This window comes from Mustela putorius, unplaced genomic scaffold (assembly GCF_011764305.1).
Source record: "Mustela putorius furo isolate JIRA1106 unplaced genomic scaffold, ASM1176430v1.1 tig00537286_pilon_pilon_pilon, whole genome shotgun sequence".
NCBI classification, from domain to species: Eukaryota; Metazoa; Chordata; class Mammalia; order Carnivora; family Mustelidae; genus Mustela; species Mustela putorius.
This window is the reverse complement of record NW_025422424.1, coordinates 17276-34341: the sequence shown is the minus strand read 5'-3', so window position 1 is coordinate 34341 and position 17066 is coordinate 17276. Positions and strand designations below refer to the sequence as shown.

General features: G+C 39.3%; 1 protein-coding gene across 1 annotated transcript; it reads left to right on the top strand.

The window, feature by feature from the left end:
• Positions 1–11989: 11989 nt before the first annotated feature.
• Positions 11990–12922, top strand: LOC101679193 (olfactory receptor 1J4-like). The gene has a single exon (XM_004782106.1). The coding sequence runs from the start codon at positions 11990–11992 to the stop codon at positions 12920–12922; it is 933 nt and encodes a 310-aa protein (XP_004782163.1).
• The last annotated feature ends 4144 nt before the right edge of the window (positions 12923–17066 follow it).

Genomic DNA, 17066 nt, shown 5'->3' with positions numbered 1-17066 from the left:
ATATCTTGACTGTTTAAATACAGCTGTAATGAACATAGATATGCAGACAGCTCTTCAAGATAGTGATTTTATTTCTTTTGGATGTATATACCCAGCATGGGATTGCTGGATCATATGATAGTTCTATTTTTAATTTTTTAAAAGATTTTATTTATTTATTTGACATAGAGAGAGAGATCACAAGTAGGCAGAGAGGCAGGCATAGAGAGAGAGGGGGAAGCAGGCTCCCTGCTGAGCAGAGAGCCCGATGCAGGACTTGATCCCAAGACCCTGAGATCATGACCCAAGCCCAAGGCAGAGGCTCAACACATTGAGCCACTCAGGCACCCTATTTTTAATTTTTTGAGGAACCTCCAAGATATTTTCCATAATGACTGCACTGTTTTCCATAGTGACTGCAACAACACTGCACAAAGGTCCCTTTTGTCTATATCTGCTTCAGCATTTGTTGTCTCTTGCTTTCTCGAAAATAACCATCATCACAGATGTGAGGTGATAACTCATTGTGGTTTTAAAATTTTTTTAATTTTTAAATTTTTTCAAGTTTTTAATCTAAATTCCAGTTAGTTAACATGCAATGTATTATTAGTTTCAGGTATAGAATTTAGTGATTCAACACTTACCTAGAATACCCAGTCCTCACCACAACAAGTGCACTCCTTAATACCCATCACCCATTTAACACCCCCCCCCACCATCTCCTCCCCTTCAGTAACCCTCTTAACTGTATAGTTAAGAGACTGTTTCCTGGTTTGTCTCTCTTCCCACCCCATGTTCATCTATTTGTCTCTTAAATTGCACATGTGAGTGAAATCATATGGTTTTTGTCTTTCTCTGACTTATTTTGCTTAGAGACTTAACATTCTCTAGCTCCATCCATGCCTTTGCAAATGGCAAGATTTCATTCTTTTTGATTACTGAGTAATATTTTTCACACACACACACACACACACACACTCCATTCATCAGTTGATGGACATTTGGGCTCTTTCTATAATTTGGCTATTTAGGATAATGTTGCTATAAACATCAGAATGCATGTATCCCTTCGAGTCAATACTTTTGTATCTTTTGGGTAAATATCTAGTAGTTCAGTTGCCAGATTGTAGTGCTGTTCTATTTTTAATTTTTTGAAGAAACTTCATATTGTTTTCCAAAGTGGCTGTACCAGTCTGCATTCCCACTAACAGTCTATGAGGGTTCCCCTTTGTATATATCTTTGTCAACAACTTTTGTTTCCTGTGTTGTTAATTTTAGTAATTCTGACCAGTGTGAGGTGATATCTCTTTGTCGTTTTGATTTTTATTTCCCTGATGATGAGTGATGTGGAGCATCTTTTAATGTGTCTGGCCATCTGTATGTCTTCTTTGGAAAATGTCTATTCATATCTTCTGCACATTTTTTTGAACTTGATTATTTTGGGGGGAGTGTTGAGTTTTTAAGTTTTTTAAAATGTATTTTGGAGGAAACAGTGAACAAAATCAAAAGACAACTGACAGAATGGGAGAAGATATTTGCAAATGACATATCAGATAAAGGACTAGTGTCCAGAATCTATAAAGAATTTAGCAAACTCAACACCCAAAGAACAAATAATCCAATCAAGAAATGGGCAGAGGACATGAACAGACATTTCTGCAAAGAAGACATCCAGATGGCCAACAGACACGTGAAAAAGTGCTCCATATCACTCAGCATCAGGGAAATATAAATCAAAACCACAATGAGATATCACCTCACACCATTCAGAATGGCTAAAATAAACAAGTCAGGAAATGACAGATGCTGGCGAGGATGCGGAGAAAGGGGAACCCTCCTACACTGTTGGTGGGAATGCAAGCTGGTGCAGCTACTCTGGAAAACAGCATGGAGGTTCCTTAAAATGTTGAAAATAGAACTGCCCTATGACCCAGCAATTGCACTATTGGGTATTTACCCTAAAGATACAAACGTAGTGATCCAAAGGGGCACGTGCACCCGAATGTTTATAGCAGCAATGTCCACAATAGCCAAACTATGGAAAGAACCTAGATGTCCATCAACAGATGAATGGATCAAGAAGATGTGGTATATATACACAATGGAATACTATGCAGCCATCAAAAGAAATGAAATCTTGCCATTTGCGACAACATGGATGGAACTAGAGCGTATCATGCTTAGCGAAATAAGTCAAGCAGAGAAAGAAAACTATCATATGATCTCCCTGATATGAGGAAGTGGTGATGCAACATGGGGGCTTAAGTGGGTAGGAGAAGAATCAATGAAACAAGATGGGATTGGGAGGGAGACAAACCATAAGTGACTCTTAATCTCACAAAACAAACTGAGGGTTGCTGGGGGGAGGGGTTTTGGGAGAAAGGGGTGGGATTATGGACATTGGGGAGGGTATGTGCTTTGGTGAGTGCTGTGAAGTGTGTAAACCTGGTGATTCACAGACCTGTACCCCTGGGGATAAAAATATATGTTTATAAAAAATAAAAAATTTAAAAAAATATATATAAAAATGTATTTTGGATACTAACCCTTTATCAGAATGTCATTTGCAAATATCTTTTCCTCTTAGTTTTGTTGATTGTTTCCTTCACTGGGTAGAAGCTTTTTATTTTGATGAAGTCCCAATAGTTTATTTTTGTTTTTGTTTCCCTTGCCTCAGGAGATGTATCTAGTAGAAGTTGCTCTGGCCATTGTCAAAGAGGTTTCTGCCAATGTACTCCTTTAGGATTTTGATGGTTTCCTGTCTTACATTTGGGTCTTTCTTTCATTTTGAATTTATTCTTTTGTATGGTGTCAGAAAGAGGTCTAGTTTCATTCTTTGGCATGTTGCTGTCCACTTTCCCAACACCATTTGTTGAAGAGACTGTCTTTTTCCCAGTGGATATTCTTTCCTGCTTTGTTGGAGAATAACTGACCATATTGTTGTGGGTTCATTTCTTGGTTTTCTTCATTGTGGTTTTGACTTACATTTCCCTGGTGGTTAGAAATGTTTAGCATCTATTCATGTGCCTTTTGGCCATTTGCATTATTTCCTTGAAAAAATGTATTTTCAGGTACTTTGCCTATTTTTTAGTTTTGCTATTGAGTTGTATGAGTTCCATGTGTATTTTGGATATTAACCTTTCATCAGATATGTGGTTTGCAAAAACTTTGTCCCATTCTGTAGGTTATCTTCTCATTTTTTAAATTGTTCCTTTGGGGTACAGAAGTATTTTAATTTTATGTAGTTCCAGTTGTTAACTTTTCTATTTTTTATTGTGCCTTATTTATTTATTTTATTTAAATTCAATTAGCCAATATATAGTAGTACATCATTAGTCTTTGATGTAATGTTCAATGATTCATTAGTTGCATATAACATCCGGTGCTCATCACATCACATGCCCTCTTTAATGCCCATCACCCAGTTACCCCATCTGCCACCCACCTCCCTTTTTGCAAAACTAAGTATATTTCCATTTGACTGTGTCTTCAATTTTTTAAAAATCAATATCTGATGGTTTTCAGCACAGAGTTATTTTACCTCTTTGGTTAAGTTTATTCCTATTTTATTGTCTAGTTATTGTAAGTGGTATTATTTTCTTTATTTCTTTATCAGATAATTTGTTGTTAGTGTATGGAAACACAACAGATTTTTCTGTGTTGATTTTGTCCCTGGCAGCTTTACTGTATTCAGATTTATTATTATAGTTGTTGGTAGAGTTTCAGGATGTTCTAAATATATGATCATATCATCTCTAATACAGACACTTTTACTTCTACCTTTTTAATTCTGATATGTTTTATTTCTTTTTCTTGCCCAATTGCTCTGGATAGGATTTCTGTACAATGCTGAATAGGAGTAATGAGAGAGGGCTTCTTTGTCTTGATCCCAATCTTAGAAGAAAAGCTTTCAACCTCTGACCACTGAGTATGATGTTAGCTTCAGGCTTGTCAAATAGCCTTTATTATGTTGAGAGATGTTCACTCTCTACACAATTTATTGAGGTTTTTATCACAACGGAGTTTGCATTTAATCAATTGATTTTTCTGCACCTACTGAGAGAATCAAATTATTTTTATCTTTTAGTCTATGAATCTGGTGAATCACATATGGATTTACATATGTTGAACTACTCTTGCAGCCCAGGGATAAACCCTACCTTCTCATGGTGGTTCACTAAACCTTAAGAGGATTATTCTGAAATATTTGTCAAACAGTTTATTATGTTATTTCTTTTGGTTAGTTATTAGAGCTTTATTAGTTTCCTTTGGAAGTGTTGGTTTTACCTGATTCTTCATGATCTTAATTCCTTGCCTTGGTATCTGTATATTTGAATAAGCAGGCTCTTCTTCTACACTTCACAGATTTTATTTGGCAAGGACAGTCTTTCACCAGTCAGTTCAGCTTGGGTCTGTGGACAGATCAGTTGGTAGCATACTTGAGCAGGTGAGACTTGCTATTATGGTCTCTGTTGGATGAGGCCACTGCCCACATTGAGGTCCGTGGGCTACAGTGGCTGGATAATGTTTTTTTGGTGTTCTTTTTAATGTGTCTACTGTATTTATGGAAAATTCTAGAAGTGAACAATTCAGACAAAAATATTTTCCTTGCACCCAAAACCATGGCAGAAGCGGCTGTCTGGGCAGCTCCAGACTGCCAGAGAGGTTCCAAGCAGTGATTGCACACTGAGATTTTCCCGCTGGCCCTGGCTGGGAGTGCCTGGTCTTTCCAGGTCTGAGAGCACCGGGCTGGTGCCTGTGTGCCCCTCTCTCAGTGGAGGGCGCAGGGCGCGTCTCAGACTCTGATAGCACGGCAGGGCACTTGCGTGGGGACTGCAAAAAGGTTGTGCTTCTGTTGGCTGGCGAGGCTCCCAGCCCCTCATGGGAGCCAGGTCCCACGCCCTCTCAGGCGCGCTGGTGGCTCAGGGACCAAGACCTGTTTTCTCTGCCACACTCTCTCTGGCTCTGTGCCAGAGGTGGCTGTCCTGGGTCTGGGGACTTAAGCCCCTGTCCCTAATGTCCTGATTCCCACAATTACCCCCCACCCCCCGTGATCCTTTGCTCTTTTTGAGTGCTTTCTACCAGACTCCCAAGTTAATGCTGGTCCCCAGACACAGGGCACTCTCATATTGGGATATTACTTTCCAATGGGTCGTCTCTGCTGGCTCCCTCCCCCTTTTGTTTATCTTCCGATATCAGTCCAACTTTCCCACTCCGCTTTACCTGCCAACATGTGTTGGAGAGGATGTGGAGAAAGGGGAACCCTCCTACACTGTTGGTGGGAATGCAAGTTGGTGCAGCCTCTTTGGAGAAGAGTGTGGAGATTCCTCAAGAAATTAAAAACAGAACTTCCCTATGACCCTGCCATTGCACTACTGGGTATTTACCCCAAAGATAGATGTAGTGAAAAGAAGGGCCATCTGTACCCCAATGTTTATAGCAGCAATGGCCACGGTCACCAAACTGTGGAAAGAACCAAGATGCCCTTCAATGGATGAATGGATAAGGAAGATGTGGTCCATATACACTATGGAGTATTATGCCTCCATCAGAAAGGATGAATACCCAACTTTTGTAGCAACATGGACGGGACTGGAAGAGATTATGCTGAGTGAAATCAGTCAAGCAGAGAGAGTCAATTATCATATGGTTTCACTTATTTTTGGAGCATAACAAATAGCATGGAGGACAAGGGGAGATGGAGAGGAGAAGGGAGTTGAGGGAAATTGGAAGGGGAGGTGAACCATGAGAGACTATGGACTCTGAAAAACAATCTGAGGGTTTTGAAGGGGTGGGGGGTGGGAAGGCACGTATTGCATGGAGCACTGGGTGTGGTGCAAAAACAATGAATACTGTTAAGCTGGAAAAAATAAATTAATTAAAAAAATATTTTCCTTTTGTGGAGCTTATATTCTAGTGGGGAGACAGTGAAAATATACTTAATATGTAAGTAAGTTTCATGGTTTTTAAGTGACATAAAAGGTAGTTTGCAGAGAAATCAGGAATACAGGGTAGAGGCTGTAACTTTAAGTGGTGTTATGATGAATGGTAATAATGGCTGGTCTCACCCAGAAGGTGGTATTTGAACAAAGAATTGAAGGCAGCAGGGAACAGAGCCACTGGGATATTTGCAGGAAAAGTATTTCAGGGAACAGATTTAGCAACTGCAACATTATGAAATTTGACAATGCCAGCTATGTCCAAGCAACAAAAAGATTCTTCCCTGAAGGGCAGTGAGCATGCAGAAGAGCAGGAGGAGATATATTTACATATGTGTGCGGTTTTTTTTTTTTTTTTAATTTATTTTTGTATTGAGGGGATCATTTTTTTTTTTTTTTTTTTTTTACAAAGTCAATAGGGCCTAGGTCCTTTAGGCTTTGTGATTTGATTTTTACTGTGAATTATTTGTGTAGCCCTTGGAAGTTTTTCACCAAAAGAGTAACATGATTCAGCTTTAAAAAGGATCATTCTGGCTAGAGAAGAGGGCTGTGTGGAAGCAGGGGGACCACCTAGGAGCTACCGCAACAGTGCAGTTAAGAAGTAATAAGCTACCCCAACCTCCCCCCCCCCACTTCAAACCCTCAGATTGTTTTTCAGAGTCCATAGTCTCTCATGATTCACCTCCCCTTCCAATTTACCCCAACTCCCTTCTCCTCTCTAACACCCCTTGTCCTCCATGATATTTGTTATTATAGAGGGCACGGATTGCATGGATCACTGGGTGTGGTGAAAAAATAATGAATACTGTTTTTCTGAAAATAAATAAATCAATTTAATAATTAAAAAAAAGTACTTGAATTATAGTTAACCCTATATTTATATACCACTAAGAGAAAGGGGGAAAAACACTTTTTTGGTCTTTTTTTTAATGTTACAGAAAAAAAATACAATCTGGAAGAAGTTAAATTATATATATATATATATATATATTTATACATTTACATATAAATGTATAAATATTTAAGTCTATTAAATGTGTAAGAATCAAGTCAAAAAAAAAAAAAAAGAAGTAATAAGCTAGGGGGCGCCTGGGTGGCTCAGTGGGTTAAAGCCTCTGCTTTCAGGTCAAGATCTCAGGGTCCTGGGATCTAGCCCTGCATGCCATCAGGCTCTCTGCCCAGCAGGGAGCCTGCTTTCCTTCCTCTCTCTGCCTACCTCTCTGCCTACTTGTGATCTCTCTCTCTCTGTCAAATAAATAAATAAAATATTAAAAAAAAAAGAAGTAATAAGCTAGGATGGTAGCAGGGAAAGTAGTAAAAAATTGGTGAATACTGTTTTTTGTTGTAATTTGGAGCCGGCAAGAGTTGCTGATGAATTGAGAGTGTGAGAGAAAGGTAGGAGTCATCAGCTGTAAAGTGTGGACAAAAATATATTGTCTGCAGAAGTTTTTCTTGAAAACTTACATTAAAAAAAGTTTTTATCTAAATTCCAGTTAGTTCAAATACAGTGTAATATTAGTTTCAGGTGTAGAGTATAGCGATTCAATGTATCCATACAACATCTGGTTCTCATCACAACAAAGGTGCTCCTTAATCCCCATCACCTACTGAACCTGTCCCCCAACCCAGCTCTCCTCTGATGGCTAACAGGTTCCTACATTTTGGTTTGAACAACATGGAGTTATCAGTAACTAAGATGTTAATGAAAAAAATATGTGTACATATGAGCAGCTGTAGGTAATGAGTTTGTAAACCATGGCAACAAAATAGTCAAAGTTTGTTCAGGACTTACAAAATGCCAGACAATGTTCTAAGTTCACCATGTGTTTTAACTCATTTAATCTTTTAGGGCAGGAATAAACTCTTACTATTAGATTGGAAGAATTAATTAATTAGTTAATTCAATTATTCATTTAATGGCAATCCCGTGGCAATAACAGTGATTCTAGATATCATTTTCTGTTTTGGGAAGATACAAAGATAATGATCACAAGGACTGATATCTGTTGTGCATTTATTATGTGTTTTAGCATGAAACATCTAATTTAATTTCAAGAAAAACTTCTGCAGACAATATATTTTTGTCCACACTTTACAGTTGATGTAACAGATCTTAGGGGATTACCTTTTGTGCTCAGGGCCAAAATTAATGTGTGGTATAGACCAGACTTAATTCTTCTGAGAGCTGAGCCAAAGACTCAATCTTCCCCCTCTACACTCTCTTGGAACAGGCGAACTTCCATGCCCTGAAGTCTCTCCCTAGGGAGAGAGGGGACCGGCAAGATGTGAAGTTAAAGCTAGATTTGAGTGCTCATGGTAGCAAGTGGTGTGGGAGTTCGCAGGAGCCAGACTTACTCTTCTTGGACCATAATGTGCTGTCAGGAGAGGCTGACCCAGTGCACTGGCAACTCTGGTGATGGAGGCTGAATAAGACTTTCCCACTTCCCCTCTGGAACTATGTATGAGCAAGGAGGAGCCAAGAGTGTCCCTGAGATCTGGGTCACCCTCTCAGGTGACTCTAGCAGCTCAGTCCCTCTAGCCCCTAAACATGTTCCTCCCCAAGGTCTGATAGGAATTTGTGGCCATTAGTCTGCTTTGACTCTTTCCTTAACCAGGAGCTTAGGGACTTCCCATGAGTCCTCTCTGAGGTTTGTAAAATGGTTATCTCCTGCCTGTTGCCCTGGAGCTCAAGGACAGTCTCAGAGAGCTCATGAGGTTATGGGCTCACAAAGGCTTTCTTCTTACTTTTTGTTCCTGGTGTTCTAAACAGAAGCTGAGGACTCAAGAAACTGTATTAGAAGGTACCTTAGCTCACTAAGAAGTGGCACAGGTCAGAGAGAGCTGGGAATTCTAGGTGGGCAAAGTGTGTCTCTGTGTCTAGAGTTCTACATATGTATGGGTCTGTGTGGTGTTTCCTTGATTGTACAATGCAGATATAGGTATGTTTTGTTCATGAATTGTGTGTGTGTGTATGTGTGTGTGTGTGTGTGTGATTGACTGCTGGTCTTATCCTTTTCTTCTCTTAGACAAGGGCATAGAAGTCTAAATAAGTGTTGCCCCTTTAAACAAGTGCAGGGAATCTGTGTCTGTGATCTTGGGTCTCCTCAGTCCCTTTGAGATCAAGTGTTTGCCCCCTCTCTTTTTATAACTCCCATATTTTCATCCTTGGACAGACATCATAGTTAAGTGAGATTGTGTAGTCTGAAGAGAAACGCATGTGCTCCCCAACCTGGGGGGAGAAGTTTCATGAATTTACTCATGACTAGCAATAGGTGAGAGGTCTTAAAATGTCACCTCAGTGTTTGATTATGTGTAATGCCGCATTTTGTTTATAAGTCACATTTTATATGGTTCCAAATGTTTAGAGTATGTTGTTATTGTATGTTTCATGTACTTATCTTAGGTTCCTCTGGTTCTTTTCTTTGAACTCAACTACTTTTTAAACTATGTTTCAACAGTGGTCATATGTATACTACTGCATTAAGTGTGTGGGTTCACATGCATTTCTAGTCCTGGACATGTGTTATATACCAATGGGTATAAGCTCAGTGTCTGCAGTATAGTAGCCTGAGGCCCAAACTTCAGTCTGGCTCTTACATATTTTGTGATCTTAGGAAGTGACTTTATCTTTCTGAGCCTCAGATTCTTCACTGGCAAGGGAAAGGTAACTATTCTTACTTCATTATGCTATTTTAAGGATAAATGAGGCAATGCACACAAATCAGTCAGCACCATGCCTGTAGCATAATAGGCAGAATGGAAGGAATTTTTATTAGCTTTCCCTGAATCTGATGTTTGTGTCACGAAGGTTCCTATTTCACCATTGTCTAGAGTAGGACAGGTAGAATTCTGAGAAAACAGATCCATTTAAAGGTTCCCTCTCATACTTCAAGGTCACAGTCTGACCTCCTTTCCATCGCTATAGGCCCAGCTGTCTCCATCTAAAGGTCCTGCCTGAATCAAAGTTCATGGTTGGTCCTAGCCCTCTTGTTTTCTTCTGACTCAGTAAGGACTGACACAGGTTATGGCAGGGAACAGGCATGCCTCCACATAAAAGTCAAGTCACTTTCCTTCTTGGTAGCCCGAACCAAGATACCTGTGTCCCTGAGCAAGGTTGTGGTCCTTAAGGAGGACTCACTGTCTTGTTCCTACACTTGAGTGAGAATGTCAGTCTTGATTCTTTCTTTGGGGCTATGTGTTTTATCCTAACCTTTAGTCTAATGTCCAAATACATAATAAATCTAGAATCTACCACCAGAGTAGAGTCAAGGTGGGTAAGTCAGTAATCTTTTTGTTTCAGTTGTTATATCTATAAATTGAGGACATGAAGTTTGCCTTGTGTACTAAACAGTCCCTAAATATACACTTGTTGTTTTCAGAGAAGTCAAAGCATATGAAAATCCTTTGTAAATTGTATAAACATGAGTGCTAAATTTTTCTTAGAGGGAGTTAAGGACATTTTGGACAAAGGTAGTTGACACATAACTTCTCTGGACATTCTAATGAGAGTATGATTTCCATGCAGAGTGGTTAAAAGTATGCACTCTGTCAGACATATGTTGTGATTCTATTGCACTTAATTGTGTGTACCTTTGCACATTTAAATAATGTACATATTTGTTGTCTCATAGTTAAAAATGACTATAATGACACCATTTGTAAGGACTATGGTGAGGTTCTGTTTGAAGGTATATGTAAAACACTTGAAATAGTGCTCGGTGCTGTTCTTAATGTTGCTTTGGAAAAACTGGATGGACATTTTTGGTAATAGGGAATTTAAAATAACTTAAAACAGGCAGAGCCCAGCCAATTGTACTGAAAGACTATGATAAAACTTCAGTAATTCTGTTCCAACTTAGGGATCTTTGCATCTGGTTTTTTTTTAAAAACTATTTTAATTTTATTATTTTTTAATTTCTTTTCAGTGTACCAGAATTCATTGTCTATGTACCACACCATGCTCCATGCAATGCATGCCCTCCATAATACCCACCAACCTCCCACCCCCCACCCCTTCAAAATCCTCAGTTTGTTTCTCAGAGTCCACATTCTCTCATGGTTCATCTCCCCCTCCAATTTCCCCCAACTCCCTTCTCCTCTCTATCTCCCCATGTCCTCTGTGCTATTTCTTTTGCTCCACAAAAAAGTGAAATCATATGATAATTGACTCTCTCTGCTTAACTTATTTCACTCAGCATAATTTTTTCCAGTCCCATCCATGTTGCTACAAAAGTTGGGTATTCATCCTTTCTGATGGAGGCATAATAATCTGTAGTGTATATGGACCCCATCTTCCTTATCCATTCGTCCATTGAAGTGCATCTTGGTTCTTTCCACAGTTTGGCGACTGTGGCCATTGCTCTTCACATCCTTTTTTTTTTTTTTTTTTTGTTTCTTTTCAGCGTAGCAGTATTCATTGTTTTTGCACCACACCCAGTGCTCCATGCAATCTGTGCCCTCTCTAATACCCACCACCTGGTTCCCCACCTCCCCACCTCCCTTCCCTTCAAAACTCTCAGATTATTTTTTCAGAAGTCCATAGTCTCTCATGGTTCGCCTCCCCTTCCAATTTCCCTCAACTCCCTTCTCCTCTTCACATCCCTTTTAAAAGGAAATGACACATACCTGTCTCCTGGTGCCCATTTCACTTTTTTTTTAAATTTTTTATTTTTTATAAACATATATTTTTATCCCCACATTTGATCTTAGTAAATTATTGGGGTTTGAACCTGGCTTGATATAAAGATATAGACTTCTTGAACATAGAGATTTCCTATTTCTTGTTCACTACTGTGTACTCAATATGGGACAAAGATTTTTTTCAATAAATATTTGTTGAGTAAAGAATAGTTGTCCTTTAGCTGTTTTCCGAAAAAAACTGGTAAATGTGCAGTTTCATGTATCATTAGAGCTAGAGATGGACAAATTATCTCATGCACCAACAGTTGTGAAAAATAAACAGAAAGGTAGTTAAAATTAAGAATTTTCATAGAAAGGAACTTACTAAAACGTTATGACATGTTGACTGACGTTCCCTATTTTCCCCACTTGCCAGAAGAGATAAGAACAGCATGAGGAGGGAGAACAAGAGCAGCGTGTCTGAGTTCCTCCTACTGGGGTTCCCCATCCAGCCAGAGCAGCAGGGAGTGTTCTTCACCCTGTTCCTGGGCATGTACCTGACTACAGTGCTGGGGAACCTGCTCATCATCCTGCTCATCAGGCTGGACTCCCGCCTCCACACCCCCATGTACTTCTTCCTCAGCCAGTTGGCCCTCTCTGATATTTCCCTTTCATCTATTATAGTTCCAAAGATGCTCATGAACATGCAGACTCAGCAACAATCCATTCACTATGTGGGGTGCATTTCTCAGATGTATTTTTTCATACTTTTTGGTTGTCTTGACAACTTCCTTCTTGCAGTGATGGCATACGACAGATATGTGGCCATCTGTCAGCCACTCCACTACACCACTGTCATGAGGCAGGAACTGTGTATCTCATTAATAGCTGGATCCTGGTTCTTCTCTTGCATTCATGCCCTGTTGCACACCCTGCTCTTGGTCCAATTATCTTTCTGTGCTGATAATACCATCCCTCACTTCTTCTGCGACATCACTGTGCTCCTGAAGATGAGCTGCTCAGACATCTCTCTCAATGAGCTGGTCATCTTTACTGAAGGAGGAGTGCTTTTCATCCTGCCCTTGAGTAGTATCTTGGGCTCATATGTCCACATAGGGACAACTGTTCTCAGGATCCCCTCTACCAACGGACTCTTTAAAGCCTTTTCTACCTGTAGCTCCCATCTTTTTGTGGTGTCTTTATATTATGGGACACTTGCAGGTGTTTACTTTTTCTCCACATCATGGGACTTCAGTGACAAAGATATAATTGCTTCAGTCATGTATACAGTAGTTACCCCTATGCTGAACCCCTTTATCTATAGCCTGAGGAACAAAGATATAAAACAGGCCCTAGAAATCTTTGTCAAGAGGGCTAACTTTTAAGTGACAATCACTAAATCTGGTTACTGCAGTCATGCAATGGAGATATATCTCCTCAAACTATAATATGATTGGCAACTCTATGTAACTTAAAACAAATATACATTCTGCTGTCATAGTGTTGTTAATATGTCCACCACGTCAAGTTTGTTACTTGGTTTGTTAAATATCCTTTATACTTGATTTTTTCCTCCTTGTTCATCATCTCTTATATGTGCAAAATCTTATGTGAAACTTGCTGCACAATTGTAATTGTGGACTTATTTTTCCCCTTTTAGATATGCCCTGTTATTGCTTGTGTATTTTATAAGCTGTCATTAGGACATGCAGATTTAACATCATGATCTGCTTCTATGCAGATCTTTAATGCAGTGGTGTGCTGAAGCTGGCTTGCATTGGCTTCAAGCTGAATGTGAACATCTCTTTCAACTCCACATTTAATGACATCACTTTGGTAGATTGAAATCAGCCATACTGGAAATAATTACACTATGGTAATTGTCAAATGCTACAAAGCAAGGCTCCTCTGAGAACTATTTTTATTCATTTAACATCACACTACTGCATTTATAAATAGGAGGGAGATATTTCTCTTTATCTCTAGCAGCAGCTCCTGGCTTAACATCTCATCTACTTCTTCTGATTATCAGTATAGATGTGTCAGCTTTCTTTTGGTTAGCATTTACATGGTATGTCTTTTTCTTTTTTCTTTTTTTTTTTTTTTTTTAAATGATTTTCTTAAAAATTGTTATTTATTTTCAGCATAACAGTATTCATTATTTTTTTCACACACACCCAACGTGCTCCTGCAATCTGTGCCCTCTATAATATCCACCACCTGGTACCCCGACCTCATCAACTTCCCACCCCCCGCCACTTCAAACCCCTCAAGATTGTTTTTTCAGAGTCCATAGTCCCCTCATGGTTCACCTCCCCATTCCAATTTACCCCCACCACCCTTACCCAACCCCTACTCCCTTTTTCCTCTCTAACTCCCCCATGTCCTCCATGCTATTTGTTATGCTCCACAAATAAGGGAAACCATATGATAATTGAACTCTGTCTGCTTGACTTATTTCACTCAGCATAATCTCTTCCAGTCCCATCCATGTTGCTACAAAAGTTGGGTATTCATCCTTTCTGATGGAGGCATAATACTCCATAGTGTATATGGACCACATCTTCCTTATCCCATTCGTCTGTTGAAGGGGCATCTTGGTTCTTTCCACAGTTTTGGGCGACCGTGGCCATTGCTGTATAAACATTGGGGTACAGATGGCCCTTCTTTTTCACATCTGTATCTTTGGGGGGTAAATACCCAGGAGTGCAATTGCAGGGTCATAGGGAAGTTCTATTTTTATTTCTTGAGGAATCTCCACACTGTTCTCCAAAGAGGCTGCACCAACTTGCATTCCCACCAACAGTGGAAGAGGTTTCCCCTTTCTCCACATCCTCTCCAACACATGTTGTTTCCTCTCTTGCTAATTTTGGCCATTCTCACGGGTGTAAGGTGATATCTCAATGTGGTTTTAAATTGAATCTCCCTGAGGGCTAGTGATGATGAACATTTTTTCATGTGTCCGATGATAGCCATTTGTATGTCCTTTATTGGAGAAGTGTCTGTTCATATCTTCGCGCCCATTTTTTGTTATGCTTGTCTGTTTGGTGTGTGTTGAGTTTGAGGAGTTCATTATAGATCCTGGATATCAACCTTTTGTCTGTACTGTCATTTGCAAATATCTTCTCTCTCTCCCTTTCCGTGGATTGCCTCTTTGTTTTCTTGACTGTTTTCCTTTGCTGTGCAGAAGGCTTTTGATTTTGATGAAGTCCCAAAAGTTTATTTTCACTTTTTGTTTTCCTTTGCCTTTGGAGACATAAATATAAACGCAAAATGGATAAAAGACCTCAACGTGAGACAGGAATCCATCAGAATCCTAGAGAAGAACACAGGCAGTAATATCTTTGATATCAGGCACAGCAACACTCTCAAGATATGTCTCCATAGATACAACTTTTATTTTTAATTTGCTCCCACTATTCTGGTTCATTTTTTAAAATTTTATATACAGATAATTGTTAGCCTATTTATCATCACAGTGAGATGTCCATTACATCAAATTCCATAATAATCTTTTAACCTGAACTTTTTGATACATATACCCATGTTTTTCTTTTGCTTTTTTATTTCTTCATTTTTTAAAAATTTAGTTTACTTTAATTTAGTTTTATTCTTTTTTATTTTTATTTTTTAAATATTCATATAGAGTTAAACTTCAAGGTAATCCCCTTTCCCCAAAAAATGCTACAACCTATAGGTAAACCAATTTTTAATCCCCTTTTATCTTAGGAAATTTTTTTTTTTTTTTAAACATATATTTTTATCCCCAGGGGTACAGGTCTGTGAATCACCAGGTTTACACACTTCACAGCACTCACCAAAGCACATACCCTATCCAATGTCCATAATCCCAACCCCTTCTCCCAAACCCCCTTCCCCCCGGCAACCCTCAGTTTGTTTTTGTGAGATTAAGAGTCACTTTATGGTTTTGTCTCCCTCCCAATCCCATCTTGTTTCATTTATTCTTCTTCTACCCACTTAAGCCTCCATGTTGCATCACCACTGTCTCATATCAGGGAGATCATGTGATAGTTTGTCTTTCCTCTGCTTGACTTATTTCGCTAAGCATGATACGCTCTAGTTCCATCCATGTTGTTGCAAATGGCAAGATTTCATTTCTTTTGATGGCTGCATAGTATTCCATTGTGTATATATACCACATCTTCTTGATCCATTCATCTGTTGATGGACATCTAGGTTCTTTCCATAGTTTGGCTATTGTGGACATTGCTGCTATAACATTCGGGTGCATGTGTCCCTTTGGAATCACTACATTTGTATCTTTAGGGTAAAATACCCAATAGTGCAATTGCTGGGTCATAGGGCAGTTCTATTTTCAACATTTTGAGGAACCTCCATGCTGTTTTCCAGAGTGGCTGCACCAGCTTGCATTCCCACCAACAGTGTAGGAGGGTTCCCCTTTCTCCGCATCATCGCCAGCATCTGTCATTTCCTGACTTGTTGATTTTAGCCATTCTGACTGGTGTGAGGTGATATCTCATTGTGGTTTTGATTTGTTATTTCCCTGATGCCCGAGTGATATGGAGCACTTTTTCATGTGTCTGTTCGCCATCTGGATGTCTTCTTTGCAGAAATGTCTGTTCATGTCTTCTGCCCATTTCTTGATTGGATTATTTGTTCTTTGGGTGTTGAGTTTGCTAAGTTCTTTATAGATTCTGGACACTAGTCCTTTATCTGATATGTCGTTTGCAAACTATCTTCTCCCATTCTGTCAGTTGTCTTTTGATTTGTTAACTGTTTCCTTTGCTGTGGCAAAGCTTTTGATCTTGATGAATCCCAGTAGTTTCATTTTTTCCCTTGCTTCCCTTGCCTTTTGTTGCGGTGTTCCTAGGAAGATATTGCTGCGGCAGAGGGTCAGAAGAGGTTATTGCCCGTGTTCTCCTCAAGGATTTTGATGGATTCCTTTCGTACATTGAGGTCCTTCATCCATGTTTGAGTCTATTTTTGGGTGGTGTGGTGTAAGGAAATGGGTCCAATTTCATTTGCCTCTGCAGGTGGCTGTCCCAATTTTCCCAGCACCATTTATTGAAAGTCTGTCTTTTTTCCATTGGACATTCTTTCCTGCTTGTCAAAGATTAGTTTGACCATAGATTTGAGGGGTCTATTTCTGGGCTCTCTATTGCGGTTCCATTGATCTATGTGTCTCCGGTTTTGTGCCAGTACCATGTTGTCTTGATGATGACAGCTTTGTAATAGAGCTTGAAGTCCGGAAATTGTGATGCCACCAACATTGGCTTTCTTTTTTCAATATCCCCTTTGGCTATTCGAGGTCGTTTCTGGTTCCATATAAATTTTAGAATTATTTGTTCCATTTCTTTGAAAAGATGGATGGTACTGTGATAGTAATTGCATTAATTGTAGATTGACTTTAGGTAGCATAGACATTTTCACAATATTTATTCTTCCAATCCAGGGAGCATGGCACATTTTTTCCATTTCTTGGTGTCTTCCTCAATTTCTTTCATGAGTCCGTTATTAGCTTTTCTGAGTATACAGATTCTGTGTCTC